We start from the raw sequence: 16761 nt of genomic DNA, 5'->3' as shown, positions 1-16761 counted from the left end.
ATGGGAATCTATCATCAGCAGTCGGTATGTTGATTCCTGCCCTTGATCGTATACTAACCTTTTCAGTAATTTGACGCATTTAGACACATTTAAAGGTGCTAGACCAGCTATTGCCAATAGTAGCAAGCCAATATCTCACGCATCCCAGAGAGAAATAGCCTGGACATGCGCAACGGTCAACACATACCTTGATCGGTGATTGGTTGCTAATACTAATGTATTCCACCACCGAACGCCCGCTACCACTGAATGCCCGCCCCATTCAACACGGCCGAATTCAATGAATTTGATGGATTTACGAACAACCACGAATTTAAATTTAATTAGCTATTAGGAATTAAAAGAGTGTATTCTCTGGAACATAGAAATTAGTATGGTTAAGGAAAAAAAGGATTGTTGGGCTTAAAAGAGCGACTGGAGCGACTGGATTGCTGGTTTTGTAGGAAATCAGGCAAGGGAGTGTGAGATTCAACCTCAGAGGTTGAAGCTATCAAATTACCAGAAAGGGAAGTTTGTATAGTGCTTAGGGTGTTAGATTTAGGTGCCGAAGCCTTCATCCGCTGCTGCTTTGCTTGTTGAGAGGCCTTCTCTTTGGCTGCTTTGCGCTTCTGGGCCTTCTTCTCCTCAGCCTCCTTCTCATGCTGTATATGGGCTGCTTCTCTTACTGCGTTGCGTTCTGCCACTTCCTGAGCCTTTTGCTGCCTCTTAAGAGCATGTTGGTGTTTGAGTTCCTCAGCCTGAGCACTTTTAATATGCTTCTCAAGCTCTAGTTCAGTGGCATGTTCCCGAGCGGCAGCAACCTTGCTAGGTGAGAAAAATTGAGCCTGACCAGGGAGTTGCTTGTTGAAAAGGCCCATGGCCTTACCATGTTGACGGCGCTTCTTGTCATGGCGTAATGCTTTGGTAAGAGACTAATTCTTGTGGCGTAATAGCTCCTTCTCAACAACCAGTCTCTCACTAGCATGGATAATCTTTTCAATATTCTCTGAGAGAAGTGACTGGCAAAGGTGTACTTTTTTGATCTCCCGGTGAAGTCCTCGGGCAGTAGTAGGTGTGAGAGGTTGAATAATAGTAGTTGGATGAGTAATTGACCGCTTCTTGAAGTTATTCAAGAGCTTATTAGGATTGAATGGATAAATTCCAGTAGCCGCAAATCCTGCTGCAATATTCTCTGCTGTAAAGGACTTATTCCAAGCACCATGAAAGAGCTTCCAGAAATTGTGTTTTGTTAAGCTTAGCCAGCCATATCCCTTGCATATAAGATTATCCGCCTCCTGAGAGTAGGCTGTTGAGAGTGGACTGAACAGCCCTACATCAAGAGGCTGTAAATGGTGTGTTGAATGCGGCGGAAGGACTGCAAGTAGGATCCTATTATTGTCTGTGTAGTCCACATATCTCATATTAATATGAGATGAATACCCATGAAGTATTAGGAGTCTTCTTCCACGGCCGGCCTTTGCCTTTGTATGGTGGTCAAAGATTTGCTCCAGCCATGTTAAACCAAAATCATCACTACTCCAGCCAGTTGGAGATGAGGCAAAATAGGCTGTTTCTTCATCAGGATTGTATTCATCAAGCCAGCTGTTCTGTATATCACCTCCTCTCTTGTAAATCAGTGCCGGAGGGATGGAAGTTCCGTCTGCAGAGATGGCAGCTTGTAGAGAGATGAATTCCTGATTTCCATCTTGAATTGCTGTGATTTTTCCTGATCTGAGTGATTCTGATGGAACAATTTGCTTTGTACAGTTCCCAAGGCCAATTAGGAAGCCCTTTTCATCAAAATTGTATATATTTGATGGTTCAATGTTGTATTTCTTGATAATCTCATTCAACTAGTAGAAAAGAGCTCAGATTAGCACTGAATAGTCTCCAACTGCAAAAACAACAAAAAAATAACAAAACTAACATGATTACAGAAGAGTTCAAAGTATAGAGAGTTATCTGCAATCTTCCGCTTTGAATCAATTGCACAGAGATAAACGCCTTTCACCCGGTCTTTATAACAGCTGCAGAACTGGCTTACCCAGTTGATTCCAACTGGCTCACCTGTCAACTCAACCACAAGATTTCAAATGATTTGAGGCATAGGAGCAAGGCCGCGAGCACTAAGACAAGATATATGCTGAAGAAGAGTCTTTTCTTGCGAATTTGTCAGTTTTTTTGGGATGCCGTGAGATTGCTTCGGAGAATGCAATTGTTTTGCCTTTATGGCGTCGCGCCAACGTTCGCCGGTCAGTATTGTACTTTTTTGCAAGCTCAGTGTAATTTTGAACCTCTTGCGACCTCAATTCTTCAAGAGCTAATTGAATTGCTTCTTCGTTGACCATGCTGTTGAGGTTGAAGCTGGAAGGAAGCGTTGCGCTGAGGCGGGCATTCAGTAGTAGCGGGCAATTCAGTGGGATTACTTACGTTCCAAGGGCCTTGAGTCACGTGAAGCGAAGTCTGGCTGGAAATTGTTCAAGCAAAAACTCAAGATCAACCTCCTGTATACTTTATAAGTGAAGTGCTACACAAAAGTAACATTCTAATAAGTAATGTTTCGAGCTTTCCTTCATACCACTTCAGCGAGGGCTGGCCTTAGTGCAAGCCCTTTGAACCGTCGCAGCCTGTCATATGCGTCTCAACACTCAGTATTTCCAGCTACATTATACCGGTTTCAAATCCACCGTAGATCGGATCTCTATGACAGACGGCTAGAGCAAGACGACTGGGAATATGAAGATGGAGTTGAGGTTTCTGATGATGATGGACTGGTGCGTCCGAAGGTTGCACCGCGTGGTAAGTTATTGGTGTTCTCTGCCCACTCTCTTGTCTATCCATTTCACTCATGCTATTGTAGTTTCAAACGGAGCCTTGTTTATGCCGAATACGCACTTTATGCAAGAGATAACGCGAAGATCCTTTGATAACTACTTGGATGGTGTTGACAGTGGCAAGCCCACGGCTGAGCCCCATTATCTTTGCATCCCGCAAGGTCGGTTCGAACCTTTGACCGTTAAAGCCGGATGGAGTTAACAAATTTATTAGGAACTTCCATCCCAAATGTCTTGACCCTATTCCGTGAACAGGCGTCTCGATTCTCCCTTCAACCATCGTATCCCATGACATTGGCCGGTATGTCGGCGTATTATAATGATGAAATACTATTACTAAATCCAGCATAGCGTTGAACGAGGCTCTCACTAAGTTCTATTCTGAGTCTGGTCATGTCATTGCCGCCGAAGAATGGTTGGATAAGAATCCGTATCATGAGGCGGGATTTGATGATTCTGAGGACTGGATGAGCAAGTGACTACAATCTTGGTTCTGCCAGGGACAAGGAATTGGGTTAGTGTAGTCCCTCTGAGCAATTACCTAGCTGCTCATTCTGTCCAGGCGGCAAGGAGCGGGCAGTGTATCCAGTACTATTGTCACTAGCAAGTATTACGTGAAATAGAAACATAATAGCTGACTGTTGAAATATGGCTGAAAACATGAGCACAGCAGCACCTCCTATTTCAGGGATTGTAGCATATCCACCATGCCTAGCCGCCTAATCTAGTCCTTGTCACAACCTTATTCGGTTGCTTGAGGATACCGCTGCTGCCACTCTTCCTTGGTCAAACATTCCCCCTTCGAGTTCAGAAAGTCCGTGATTTTGGCGTTCAACTCTGGTTTGATAAGTATTTCTCTTAGCTAGATGCTAAGTAGCGTGTCTCACCTTCTACTGTCATCTCTCTGCTCGCCTGCAATGAGTAATGATCACCAAATTCATGAACAAGGATAAGGTCATCTGGGAGTTCAGTTCCTGTTTCCTCTCAGATCAGCTCAGGCTAATAAAACAGAATCTGCAACAAACCGGCATGAACTGAATAAACATAGACAGTAGATCCCTTGAACGACTGGACAAGGTTCTGCTGCGTTACAGAATTCGGGCGCATTGAAGCACCATTTGGCCTGGACAAAAATGTTAGAACTCTTGTCATTATTACAGTAAGGGGGGCTTGTCGTCACATTCATATGTGTCAGGATTCAAGGCCTTCGGCTGGGCCTTTCCAGCGATCGTCAGAAGGTCAAAGCTGCGCTGCGGTCTCAAAGGGCCCGGCTGAGCTCACAGGCGCACAGTCGTGCTAGTGTTCAAACGGAACAAGTCTTTTGGAATTTTCTTAAAGGACTGGATGAACCTGTTGTAAGACATGTTTTGAGCTTGGCTAACAGACAGAGAGTATATGCGAAAATTCAGTGAGTGACTTGTATATGTACGGAGTAAACGACCATCATTTCTTTTAGCCGGTCACTGAGAGAAGGAAGCTGGTATTTATGCCACCATGCATCCGCATCCCTTATCCACCAGCAGGAGAAGTGGCCAGAGCCTATTGTTACTAAGAATGGGATTGGCTGTCCCTTTGAAAGTCAGCAAATCAGTGAACAGGGACTTGTTCAGACACAGGAGTTCACCATTGCACAACTGCAATCAATGATCGGGTAAAGATTGAAGTAGCCCTGCTGCACCACATGGAACAAGGGTCCCATCCCAGCGAGCGCCAGTCTTTGAGTACCCCTCCATGACGCTGGATTGCTCCCTTCCGGGGTTGCTGCCTCAACTCAGATGAGTGGAGGAGCAGCCCATCAGACGAGGAAGGCACTACTGCCTTCGTCATCTCGCAGTGGCATAGCAAAAGCAGGCACCCTTGGCAGCCTCGGAAGGCCCCTATTCACTACTCTGCAAGCGTCTAACATGTAAAAAGACCCAAAGGAGAGAGCCTGTGTTGTCTCCGGGGCCTTGCGAAACTCCATTGACTGGATGTGGGCAGCCGGCCCTTGCATCTCATGCCGCCTGCTAAGGCAGGCAACAACCCGGGGTGCATGGACCCTGGCGAGTGGTTGAGGTTCGCAAGGTGATTGGGCTGAAGGCCTGCATCAAAAATTTGCGTTGACATTGGAAGTGACTGGTCCGCATTCTAAGAAATGCTTCTTAGTGTATCAACCACTGATCTGAGCAACCCATTCGCGAACCATGAAAGACTCTCCCAGACCACAAGGCAACGGAAGCTGTGACTGTTGCAAAAAGGGAAAAAGAAAGAAAGAAAGAAAAGAAAATGATGTGTCATATCAGACACACTCAGGTAGGGCGGGGCTAAAGCACCAATTTTGTCTTGGCACTCCCCCCTCATATCTTGCGACGTGGTGCTTCAGGAAGGCGGAACCCAGGCCCCAGCCAATGAAAGGAGGAGTCTGGACGGAGGCTGACATTCTGATATTCACACAACTCTTGATTGGATGTCATAAGCTAAATTACGCGCAGACGCTGAAGCCAATGGCAGCCTTGGTATGACCCCATCACTCCTGTCACTACATCCTCAACAACTCAGCTGGTCCATTGCCGCTGGACTCTACTCCGTATTCTACTGGCGTAACCTCTCCACAAGGATTGCTTGTGTTGGTGGACCCCGCAGCATAAGCGCCGGAACACTGACCTCCACCAGTACCCTAGCCAGCAGGAACCATGTCAAGAAGCGCAGCTTGCTCCGGACGATTCTCCCGAAGAAGCCATCGCTGAGCAGCTATGTTAAAAATGCCGGAGACCCAGGCAGTCCTCCTGAAGGTGCTGTCGCTGAGCCGCTACAAAATGTCAAAGGGCCTCTTGAGGAGCCTACCGCGGACGTTGTTGAAGGACCTATTCTAGCTGAATCAGAGGAATCTCATTTTCCACCTCAAGGTGCCTGGGATCAGTATTAACTGACTTGAGTTCTCATAATAGCATCCGCTCAGCTTTGTTCAAAAGATACTAACTATTTTGAAACCTCCTTCATCTCTCAACTACATTCTCTGATTACAGCCAATTCCTAGTCTAATATACATGTGAGACTATTAAATACATAGCAACTATCTTGAGCAGCCTTAAGCAGATACTCTCAGATCTTAGTTTTGGCTAAGGATGAAAATCACAATGGTGGGCGGAGACAAGAATGTGTGTGATGAACATCCTTGGCATGACATTTGCAGATGCATTGTATGTAGCGTAGAAAGTTCACACCAATTGCACTGCTCATCCTGCAGATGTCAACTATCAAAATGTCAAGTAAGACACCCTGGGTTATAGAACATCCAGCTGCGAACCTCATTCAGCTGCTTTCTGTCAGTGAAGCACTGAAAGCATGCACATGGGTTTGAAGTCTTTTCAATGTGTTCTGTAGTGAGATGCAAGAGCTCTTCATGTGATGAGGGATTTCTTTTATTCTTGCCATCATTCTTGGACTGGGAGTCATCATAAGGTCTACTGCTTTCTGCAGGGGGCTGTGTTGTCTTCAGGCACCTGTGGAAAGGGCCTTCTTCAGGGATGTTACAATAGAGCATCACATAATCAACAGCTTCATTGTGGTGTTGCCACTCTGCTTCCAGATAAATCTGACACAGGATATGAGAGAAACTTCTGCAGGAGCTCATACAGAATGGGATGCAAGTTATTCTCTGACAGTAACTCCTTCTTGCTTTCATCAACCATGTTCCCTGAAAGCTGTGCCTCAATGTTAAGAAGAGAGTGTTTTTCATTAAACTCCAGTCACATCTTTTTCCAGAGAGCTCTGAGTAGTTGTTGCCAGATATTCCTGATCTCCTGCTCTTGTTGACATATACAAGCAGGAAGATCAGTGTTCCCATTTCAGTCAAATTTAGTCCAAAGGGTATCCAATTTGAGGATTGCTGCCATGAGTGCTGGGTCAGATTCAACACTCTTCTTTTCTTCCACCATTAGATACTGTGGATGACATCAATCCCTCCATCAGTCCTGCCAGGCAAGAGCCTGCATCATATCCTCTTGTCTGGATTGAAGCTGCAGATGGTCCGGATCATGTCAGTGCTGACAGTTCAAGAATGATAGTGTTTGACAACATGTGACAGTCTGCATGTTTCATAAATAGCATCTGTTGTTCTTCACTAACCCATTCTGTGAATGTGGTAAGTCAACCAAACCTTCATCAAGATATGTTGTCTGTGGATACAACAGAGATAACATACCACTCTCATTGAGAATCTTTCCACCTCTGTAGTGGAACTAATGTGAGAAGAAGGCATGAAGCCAGCCATGGATCTCCCCAAAAGTTACTAAAAGACAGCCCATAGTCTGTTTGAACATTGGCTGTGTTTGCTGGATAACAGAAGATCTCTTGACCACCTCAGTTTTACAGAATATGTACCAATCAGCTGTCTCACGCTTCAAATACAGAGGCATTTGCTGGCAGCTATGCATCACAAATAGCTTTTGCAGTCAGGCCATGGATGTCAGTTCCGGGTGTTGGAACACTACAGCATAGAACATCATCCCAAAAAGGTATGTATGCAGGCAGAACACTAACAATGGCCCATAAATCACTTCAGGGAGGAGAAATATTATCCTGGTTGCAGTTAGCAAGGTAGCCAACAGGGCTTTATAAAAGACTAAAAGCAAGAGAGGTAAGGTATTCATTAAACCAGGTTCGGGAGGCAGACATACAAATCTGTTGATCCCATAAACCTTTTAACACTCTTAGCTGTCAACTCCACAAGTGGAATTGGAGGTCCCCCCTTAGGGTCTGTCTGGAGTGAGAACTGTAGGTCCTTATACTGCAAGCTCAGGAGAGCATTTTTCTGGTGCAGAGTGAAAAGACCTAGTATTGTACAGACACACTTGAATCCTCTCAAACCCAAGCCAGAATTTTTTCTCCTGAGTCAACAGGATAGTCTTGTTGAATGGAACCATGTCCTCAATGTACACAGGGACTTTCTTGCTCTCCTGTGTGTCCAGACTGTGTTCTTTAATCAAGAATTTGATGCCCTACATTGTGATCTTGTTAGCTCTCATCCGGGAATGCAAGGTATTAGGTGAACCTACCTGCCGCATATTACTTCTGTCTTCATCACAGATTTTGTTCTTAGTGACTTTTTTATAGTACTGGCAAAAGCTGTGCCAGTCAGACTTGAATGAGCTGGCCTTGTTCGTACCCTTTAGGTGTCGATGGTCTTTTCCGCGCGAAAGTCTAAGACTCCATTCCAGAAACCGGTGGATGTTGTTGTCTGATGCTTTGCAGAGGGCATGCTCAGGGCCATGCCACTTGCGTTTAGCTAGCTGCTCTCATGATTTGGCTTTACAGTACCTGATCATCATTATTAGCAAAGATAGAGGAACACTGGTCTCCAACCAGCAAGGGAGGTTGCTAACTGCCGCCAGCACTGTTCCATGTGTTCTTGCTGTAGAAGTGTCCTGTCTGTCTTGTCAAAATCTTCAGGTATAGCTGACAGGTCTACCCCAGTGTCATCTAGAGGATTATCACTGAAATCATCTTCATCACCTTGTAAGTACTGGCTAGGGATGGGGCAGCTGGCTCCAAGTCAAGAACATTTTGCCAGTCATTCAGAGCTGTCAGGCTTAGTGAGATTGGTTTCAAGGGTTGCTTCTGATCTACTGCTGGAGTCAGCATAGCCTGACTTGGTATCAGACTCTTGGTTATTGCCTCTGCTGCAGGCCCAACCTCAGTGGTCAATGGGGCGCTTCATTGTGATTCAGGGTCTGCCACAAGGTCAGGTCGCGAGTAGGATTGGCAAAGAAGGCCGCCACGCTCCAGCAAAGGTGAAGGTATAGGTGAATGCTGGAGGACTAGAGATGGAGGTGAGGGAAAAGGGAAAGCCTCTGTTCTAGCTCCATGTTTCTCTGAAGCCGGCGGGTATCGTGGGTAGATATTCCTGAGAGCCATGACCAGGAAGGAGACACATGGCCTGAGGCCTGGGTGAGTCAGTGGCTGCCCATGGAGCCATTTTCAGCGCCGTTATGAAACGCTAGACGGGTGGGTGAGCCGGGTGATTGATGATGGGTGATGATCTTGGCGCACGGAGACTTGTGGAGTCCAAACTGGTGTTCGAAGCGCGTGGTGGCTGTAGCAGTAGCGGGCCGTGGCAGAAGGGAAAGATCACGTGTTACTAGCGGCCCGCCGAAAAAGGCATCAGGGGCCGCACAAGGAGGCAGGATAAATCCAAAAAATTATCTTTTTAAAAAAAAGAAATATGAAAAGAACGCCGGTTGCCACAGGTTTGATCATGGCCACAGTCAAAATTCTGGCAGAACCATTGATTATTATCAATTTTCGTAGGTTTGCAACTCGTGCATAGAGGTGGGGTGGTTGGCCGAGTGGTAAAGGGCCAGCCTGGAATCCTTCTGAAGTAGGTGTTCTGTTGATTGGGGTCAACCACACTGAACAGAAGATTGTGAGTTTGAATCTTGCCTCAACCAAAAAAGAAATCTTTACCATAGGGGATCCCATTCTCTAGAAGGACAGGTGCTATCTTGTTGACAGTTATAATTGATTGCTATAGATCAGAAATATACTCCGTACATGAGTTAGATATGAGATGTACTGGGCCTGTGTGGTTTACAAGATGATTCAATTATATACTTTCTATTGGTTTGCAAATGTCAAGATGTGTCAGTTACACCCAAGATTTTGAGGGTTTTCCCTTGAAGCATGGCTCCAATCAGAAGAATAACACAAGTTATAAGAGACATGGCATGATCTCCCCTGGGAATCATGTGCAGTTTGAGCTTAGTTAAACAGAATGACTTAACTGAAGTCCCCACATCAAGAAGAACACATGCCTGTAACTAGTTGGACAGATAGCATGGCCTTCATAGTCTCTGACTGCATAAGGCCTACAAAAAATATGATATACACACACACACACACACACACACACGCAACTCGTGCATAGTAGTGGGACAAGGATATCACGAACTCAATCATGGGCATCATGAAGCCATGTGCATATTGATATTGAAGTGTATAACAAGGTATGTACAGGTCTCTTGAAGGAACACATCGCAAGTGCATTATTCCGTACCATGGATGAAAACTAAATAACATGGGGATGATCATAAAAGCAGCATCTCTACCATGAAGTTGTCAATAATGATACCTGAGAGAAAGTGTTTCACCATGCCAGTCCATCTAACAAAGTAATCCAGGAGTGGCGAGATCACTCTTCCCGTGAGCTGGACTGGAGGGAATTATGAAAGGATGGTTTAGGCTCCTAAACTCTCGAATGTAGAGAACATTTGTCTCGATATGTAAAAGCAAGAAGGGAGAGAAAGAAAAGAGAATCCCGAATAAAGCTCCCGGATCATGTCGCGTCCAAGTCAAGGAAATACATGTCGCTAGCTTAAATAGATCTAGGGATCTTTCCGGTTACCGGGTTTGCTCCCTTCAGCATTTGGGTCAACAATAGGCGAAGAGGCACTGCTCTGGCTATGGCCCCGGACATGGAATCGATGTCCTGAATGAATCGACGCGAACCCCAAAACTTTTTTCACCGCACCAGTGACGTTAGAACTAATTGACTTCCTGCGACTTGTGTGTTCTTCCGCCGGTGCCGGCGGTGCAGCGGGAATCGCCGCTATAGCTTTACCATTCGATTCAGTTTGCAACTGAGGTCGCTTCTTTCTCACCACGGGAACGTCCTTGGTGATAGTGGGCTTCGGGGGCCATTGCCCTTCCCTTTTCCAGCCTTGCACAAGAGCTCGCGTCATATGTAGCAGATTTACAGGCACGGCTGGCGTGTTCCCTTCGATGACGAGTTTGTTATAGATGGCAGGGTAATTTGATGGCGTGGTGTAGGTACGGAAAGGGTTGGAGCTGGGAAGAATAGGCGAGACGATGGGAACAAGAGGTTCTTCTGAATCTGCAAATGGTTCCGTATGCGGGACGGTGACAGTGCTTTTACTTATTGTATCGTCAACCAGGGGTAGAGACTGCGCCGGCAGTGCCGCGTCTGTAACCGCGTTGGACAATGAATCTGCAGAAAGAGGACGAGACGAAGGTCCAGCAGTTTCTAGATCATCATTGTCGTTACAGCTTCCACCTGCGCTTTCGTCACTGCTTGTACGCGGTTTCAAAGCGGCTTCAACACCAGCGGTCTTCTTAGGAGGCACTTTGGCCCCCGTCCACGCATCCCGTCTTTGTATCCATAGGCGTAGCCCAGGATTCCACTTCATCTCATCTTCAATTAACTTCCGCCTTTTCCTCCTTCTCTCTAGCATCGCGGCTTGCACGGCATCAGGAGATTCAAAACGGTAGGGATCAGTCGCTTCATCCCTAGCGTTCTGCTCTCCGTCTGAGTTGGAGCTATCCTCTCCTCGCATTCTCCATTCCAGAACATCCCTATCCTTTGGGATCGGCGATGGGGATTCTGCCTCTGACGAGGCTGAGGAGGACGAAGGACCCGAAGAAGTGGCCGGCGGCTCATACGACCAGTCGTTGCGGACTATTTGAAGAAGGTATCGCTTCGCTTCTCTAGTGGCATTTGCGCGCGCTTCCCTCGCTTTTTCCGCTGCAGTGGCATCCACCGTACGTGTCCTTTTGTGCAGAGAGGCGAAGAGGGTTGGATGATGAGGGTGGGAGGAAGAGTCGGGAATCTGGCGGGGCCGATCCATTGGCCTGAGGCGATGACTTAGCTACGTGTGGAAGACTAGCTTAACTGACGTCTGAAGGCCCTTGATGCGGGCGATAGGCAGGATCAAGGAATGCATATAGAAATGTGAAGTACGAAGTAGAACAGGGAGATTAAGACGTGAACCTCTTGCCAAGTCGTTGGCGGCTCCCGTGGGTGGATGATGCTGGTTGAAGTTCTGGACTCCCACGCGAGCTAAGTTGGTGAGCTAGTTTCTGGTTCGAGACGGAGATACCTCGCAATCCACTCGCGATCCATCATCGCACGCTTTTAAAATGCATCTAACAAGGGGAAACGCATACGACAAGGAGACCTCGCTGCTAGCCTCCTCATTGCTGGCAAATTTCGCATCGAACCGACTCCTGTAGGGATTTATGTATGACGTCGTCAGGCCACTTGCATCCTGGAAGATAATTTGGAGGGGAAACGAACTAGGCTTTGAAACTCTTCTCGTTGTATCATTTGGAATCTTCCTCAAGAGTACCTTGTTGCTTATAGTCCTTAACCTCTAGGTTACGACGCACGTTATTACTCGCTATCCCAAGTGCACGTTCCTTTTCCCGCAAACGCGGTGTACGCATAACTACCAGTGTCACTACGGATAGGACACCTTGCGATGGTGAGAGATTATATAGCTCTGGCTGAAGGAGTCGCCTGTGTCAAGAAGCCATGCTGTATGGCCCGAGCACCTATATATACCGCGAAGAACGCATGGCTCCCATAGTTATAGCTTACGCCGCTCTCCCGAATTGAAGACTGCGACACAAAGTGGGGGTGGAAAGGAGAGGCTCTGTCGTGGTCCAGAGCCGGGCCGCCAAATGCGCGGGAGAAGCTTTAACAACCCTGAGCGCTTTGTGTCATGCATTTCTGCATAACTTATGAGTACTCCATAGCTGGAGCAGAGATATTTTCACATTGGCTCCTTGGGCTGAAGCCACCAGTGAACACATGTGGTTCGCAAGCTGGTTTTGGAAGGCTACATAATCCTTCCCTGGATTCTCACTTGGATCCACGAAATCAGCGCCACCACCACCGAACAATACAGGCGGCCGGGTGAAGGATGGAGTATATATTACTCCAGAAGGTTGATCAAAGAGGTGTGGTTAACTTTGTTGCACTCCTGAGGTTTCAGTTTCAACAAGTGTACACATTCAAGAGAAGATATCGGTTAGCAGCTCGACTCGGACACCAGGAGTAACCAACTTATGAAAAGGGTATTTGAGGTCTACTATAGTACCTCCAAAAGACTTAAAGGAAAAAAGAGTTTCATAACCAAGGAATACATTTCTATCGTCTCGAATATAAGTACATTCTATAAATTTCCCGAACAGCTAATCCCATGCGCCCTGATGCAGATGTCCGATTTCGTGTTGTCCCAAGGCATAAAATCGCTAACGCCCAAAAAACCAATCAGTGACGAACACGACCCGTTTCTAGAGTAGGTTCGGGGGCGCCTGGAGGAGTGAATCCCCACCCAGCAGACTTCTTCCGCCGTCCTTTCCTATCGCCGTATTTCTCATCAAACTTCCTGATAGCCGTGAGGGACGACATATCTTCACTGATGGAAGCACTGATTTCCTCCATGGCGCGGTCGAAGTGATGAGATTTTAAGATACGGCGTTCAGGATATTTATACGGCTCGTCCCCTTTATGACGAATTGCAGCATCATATTCTTCTCGAACGCACGCTAATGCAGCGGCGACAGACATGTTCTTCAAGTCTGAACCGGAATAGAAGGGTGTCCGGCGGGCTAGATCGGTCAAATCCACAGACTTATCGACAGCCTCGTCCTTCAGGTGGATTTTGAGAATCTCGTGGCGATCCTTTTCCGTAGGCAAGTCAACGAGAAGTCGACGGGGAAGACGCCGTAGCACCGCGTCATCTAGGTCAAAAGGTCTGTTGGTGGCAACCATGATAAAGGCAGAAGTCTCGCTCATACCATCCCATTCACGTAGGAACTGGTTGATTAACTCACGGTGCGAAGTGCGGTTGCTCGCACCGGTTCTCGAGCAGAAGATAGCATCCGCTTCGTCAATGAAAACAACGCAAGGGCTGAGTTTCTTGGCGAGGGTGAAAATGGCTTTGACATTCTTTTCTCCTTCGCCAACGTACATGTCATAAACTTCGGATCCGCTAACTTCTAGGACAGTAGCACCGCTTTCACGGGCAACAGCTTTGGCTAAGAGGGTCTTTCCAGTTCCTGGTGGCCCATAGAGCAATAGGCCAGGTATCTTATCCGTGGCAAGGACACCGTACGTGAACGCATCTGGGCGAACAAGAGATAAAGATGTCAAGGTCTTCAGTGCCTCAATTGTTTCCTGAGGCACATGGACGTCTTTAAAACTAGTGCGTATACTCTCCGCGTCCACAACCCCGTTGAGTAGCTTCTCTTCATGCGAATTGCACTTCAGCTTGGATTTATTGAAACGAGGCTTTTCTCGAGTCTGCTTCACAGGCTTAAGCTTTCCGCGGTAATCCCCCATCCATGCGCATTTGACCTGGTCACTCTTTTCGAAAACCTGGATGGCCTGTTCAATGTGGCCGAGTCCCAGCTCTTCAGTTGCCTTAACGGAACCAAGGGCAAGTGTAGCGATTCGATGAACGAGGTCGAATGGCCAATATTCAGCGTCAAGACCACATGTGCGAATTGTGGAGCTCTCCAAGGCCCAGGCTCGATTACTAAAGATGCTGCTTTCAGGTGGAGTGGATCCATTTAGCCTGGTTTTGAGCATGCTTTGCAAGTGCCGTATATTGATCTCCAATGTCCTCCGTTTTTCGTCCTCCGCAAATATATTCTCGGCGCTTTTGGAATCCATAGCTGGTGTAACAAAGATCGTTGTTGAATATCGATCATAGTCCCTGGGTATCAACTTCGAAAGCGATTTTCCTGAAGAGTTGTCGGTTTCTGAAGCAGACACGGTTCCGACCACGACAACCTTCTGCCCTTTTCGCCTTCTAGCTTGGACAGCTTTGTGAAAGGAGGATAAAAAAACCGAACCGGCTGTTGTATTTAAAAGGTCTTTGTAGTCCTGAATTTGAATTACCAAATCCTCATACTTGGTTCCGAGATTTTGTTGCTCACTTTCACCTTTTTCAGATGATTCTTCAGCCGCAGGGGTTGCCGATTTAACTTTGGGGATTGATAAGAGTTTGTTCACGACTCGAAGTGACTGGGGATCAGTATCTGTATCGCTAAGGGCGCCATCCCGTCCTTGTGACATGACCACCTTAGCAACGCCGACGGATCCTCGCCCTCCGAATAAGCCTTGTAGTATGGATGACCCCAACATCGTAGGATCCGATATCCGCGATATGGGTATTGTAGCGCTACGCCTTCGATCTGTCGACTCGTTCTCATCTTCAATTTCATCTTCTGCTTCCTCCATCTCTTCGTCGGCTTCTCGCTGAGAGACTTTCTTGGTGGGATGGTATACCTCATAACCTAGTGAAACCATCGGACTCGAGCGGGAATCCTCCTCTTGCTCCTGCTCCGCATAAAGTTCAGCAATATCTTGGGCGTTCAGAGTAATCACATGTGTATTGAAACTGCTTGCGACCTTCTTGACGACCGCATCGAGAAAAAGAATTCCGCTGTCACCAGGATACTGCAGAACTAAATGCACTTTTCTCACAGATGGATCATCGGCATAGCGTGGCGAAGGGACGGCCATTCCCGCTTGTATGACGGTGCGTATTTCATTCCAAACCTCCTCACTTATCATGTAACGGTATTCGGGAGGGGAATCTCCGGGATTGCTATTGCTGCCTCCGTTATTTCCATCGCCGCCAGTCGCAACCCGTTGCACCGCATCTTCCGCATCATGATTAGATCGGCCAATTCCGACAGTATGAGGGGGGTGTTGCAGAACCTCCGCCGTCTGTTCCGAGAGAACTATATTCCGTTCGCGGAACCACGTTGGGATAACAGCTCTCCGTGTAGACCGTTCCGCAAGCCTCCTATTTCTCATAGATCTGCGAACTGCAGATCCATAAGGACTTCGATCTCTTCTTAAAGTGGATTTTGTATCCTCCGTACATTGCTCTGCCTTTGTAATCTTCTGGGCCGTCGCGTCTCGGTGGCTTTCTGCCTCCTGATTGGACTCAATATCATTTTTCGACGAATCCTCGCTTGTGGCAGGGGTTGGAGGACCCGGAGAACCTCCGCTGGACGTTGTCAAAGATTTTGACGTCCGAAACCCACGGACGAATCTAGGACAAGGACCAGAGGAGACAACATGGAATCGGCTTTGCTTGGCATGTCGCAACGAGAGCCGTGCGCATTGCATGTTGCAACCAGGGCAGAATCGGGGTCGCTGCCACTGGCTTAGAAACTTATCACTTGAGAGATGGCGGAAGACGCATGCGTATCTGCTCAATGCGGTTCCAGTTCACCAGGAACGGGTTCTCGAAGACTTTGCTTGCCTTCCCGCCCAGTTAGAGATTGAGGCTTACATAACTTGGAAACCCCTTTGGAGGTGACCTGCGGGCAGGCGCAACTTCGGCGGTACATTTATCCGTAATCAAGCTGCATGCATAGTTTCTTTGGGTTTCCGTAAATTTGGATAGACGCCATCTGGAGCTATTATGGGGTACGGCAGGGCTAGGTCACGCAACGGCATGCTTCATTATTATTTCGGAGTGTACTTCGCTTCGACGACAGCTAAGTCGAAAGATAGGAGGGACAAAATTATTATACATAGATTTGATTGCATGTTTTCGGTTTTCGGATTCTAAAGCTAAGCTAACTTGGAATCTCAGGCTCAGGGTGCAACAGGCATCAGAGATTCTGAGGCATGGACAAAGGCTAAAGGCCTGAACTTAAATGCCCGGGAAGACAAGACACGACTTCAACGACACATCCTTTCGAGAGGCCAGGGCAGGCGGCAAATACATCACATGTATTTCATTTGCTCCGCACCACAATCATTGTTATAACCCATAAGTCAAAACCTGATCAGTGATGCGGATCCAGCGAAACCCGCGCTTGGGTTGGTGGTGATACCCACCCAAGTCTGTAGCTGCAAGTTCACCTATGAATTCTATGAAGCATTAGTGTTGTCCATAGTGCACAGGCATCAAAGCAATTCAATTGGGGAAATGTTTTATCTCAGACGTCCAAGGTAGGCAATGCGCTCAACGACACGTCGACTTAATAGGTTCATGCGACGGCTAGCGTGGAAACTGCGAATGAAGGAAAAGGTTTCATCATAAAAAGAGAGACCAACTAAGAAAGACTCAGCAACTTACATTAGTTTGGACTTCCTAGGTGAAGCTGCTTGGTTAGAATAGAAGGTTATCAAGTTTTCCTA

General features: G+C 47.1%; 5 protein-coding genes across 5 annotated transcripts; 2 read left to right on the top strand and 3 right to left on the bottom strand.

Moving 5' to 3' along the window:
• Positions 1-337: 337 nt before the first annotated feature.
• On the bottom strand, positions 338-857 carry D8B26_000378 (uncharacterized protein; the record flags this gene model as incomplete). The annotated part of the gene is made up of 2 exons (XM_066123209.1): positions 338-354; positions 500-857. The coding sequence occupies 2 exons, from the start codon at positions 855-857 to the stop codon at positions 338-340; spliced, it is 375 nt and encodes a 124-aa protein (XP_065979283.1).
• Positions 858-2534: 1677 nt separating this feature from the next.
• Positions 2535-3292, top strand: D8B26_000377 (uncharacterized protein; the record flags this gene model as incomplete). The annotated part of the gene is made up of 4 exons (XM_066123208.1): positions 2535-2778; positions 2840-2974; positions 3028-3114; positions 3165-3292. The coding sequence occupies 4 exons, from the start codon at positions 2535-2537 to the stop codon at positions 3290-3292; spliced, it is 594 nt and encodes a 197-aa protein (XP_065979282.1).
• A 2018-nt stretch (positions 3293-5310) lies between these two features.
• D8B26_000376 (uncharacterized protein) lies at positions 5311-5718 on the top strand (the record flags this gene model as incomplete). Its single annotated transcript, XM_066123207.1, has 1 exon — positions 5311-5718. One exon carries the CDS (start codon positions 5311-5313, stop codon positions 5716-5718), a length of 408 nt encoding a protein of 135 aa, XP_065979281.1.
• Positions 5719-10174: 4456 nt separating this feature from the next.
• D8B26_000375 (uncharacterized protein) lies at positions 10175-11434 on the bottom strand (the record flags this gene model as incomplete). The annotated part of the gene is made up of 1 exon (XM_003067452.2): positions 10175-11434. The coding sequence occupies one exon, from the start codon at positions 11432-11434 to the stop codon at positions 10175-10177; it is 1260 nt and encodes a 419-aa protein (XP_003067498.2).
• Positions 11435-12861: 1427 nt separating this feature from the next.
• D8B26_000374 (uncharacterized protein) lies at positions 12862-15738 on the bottom strand (the record flags this gene model as incomplete). Its single annotated transcript, XM_003067453.2, has 1 exon — positions 12862-15738. One exon carries the CDS (start codon positions 15736-15738, stop codon positions 12862-12864), a length of 2877 nt encoding a protein of 958 aa, XP_003067499.2.
• Between the last annotated feature and the right edge of the window lie 1023 nt (positions 15739-16761).

The sequence above is a fragment of the Coccidioides posadasii genome, chromosome 1 (assembly GCF_018416015.2).
Source record: "Coccidioides posadasii str. Silveira chromosome 1, complete sequence".
Lineage (NCBI taxonomy): Eukaryota > Fungi > Ascomycota > Eurotiomycetes > Onygenales > Onygenaceae > Coccidioides > Coccidioides posadasii.
Note: the sequence above shows the minus strand (reverse complement) of the source record. Positions and strands in the feature narration are given on the sequence as shown.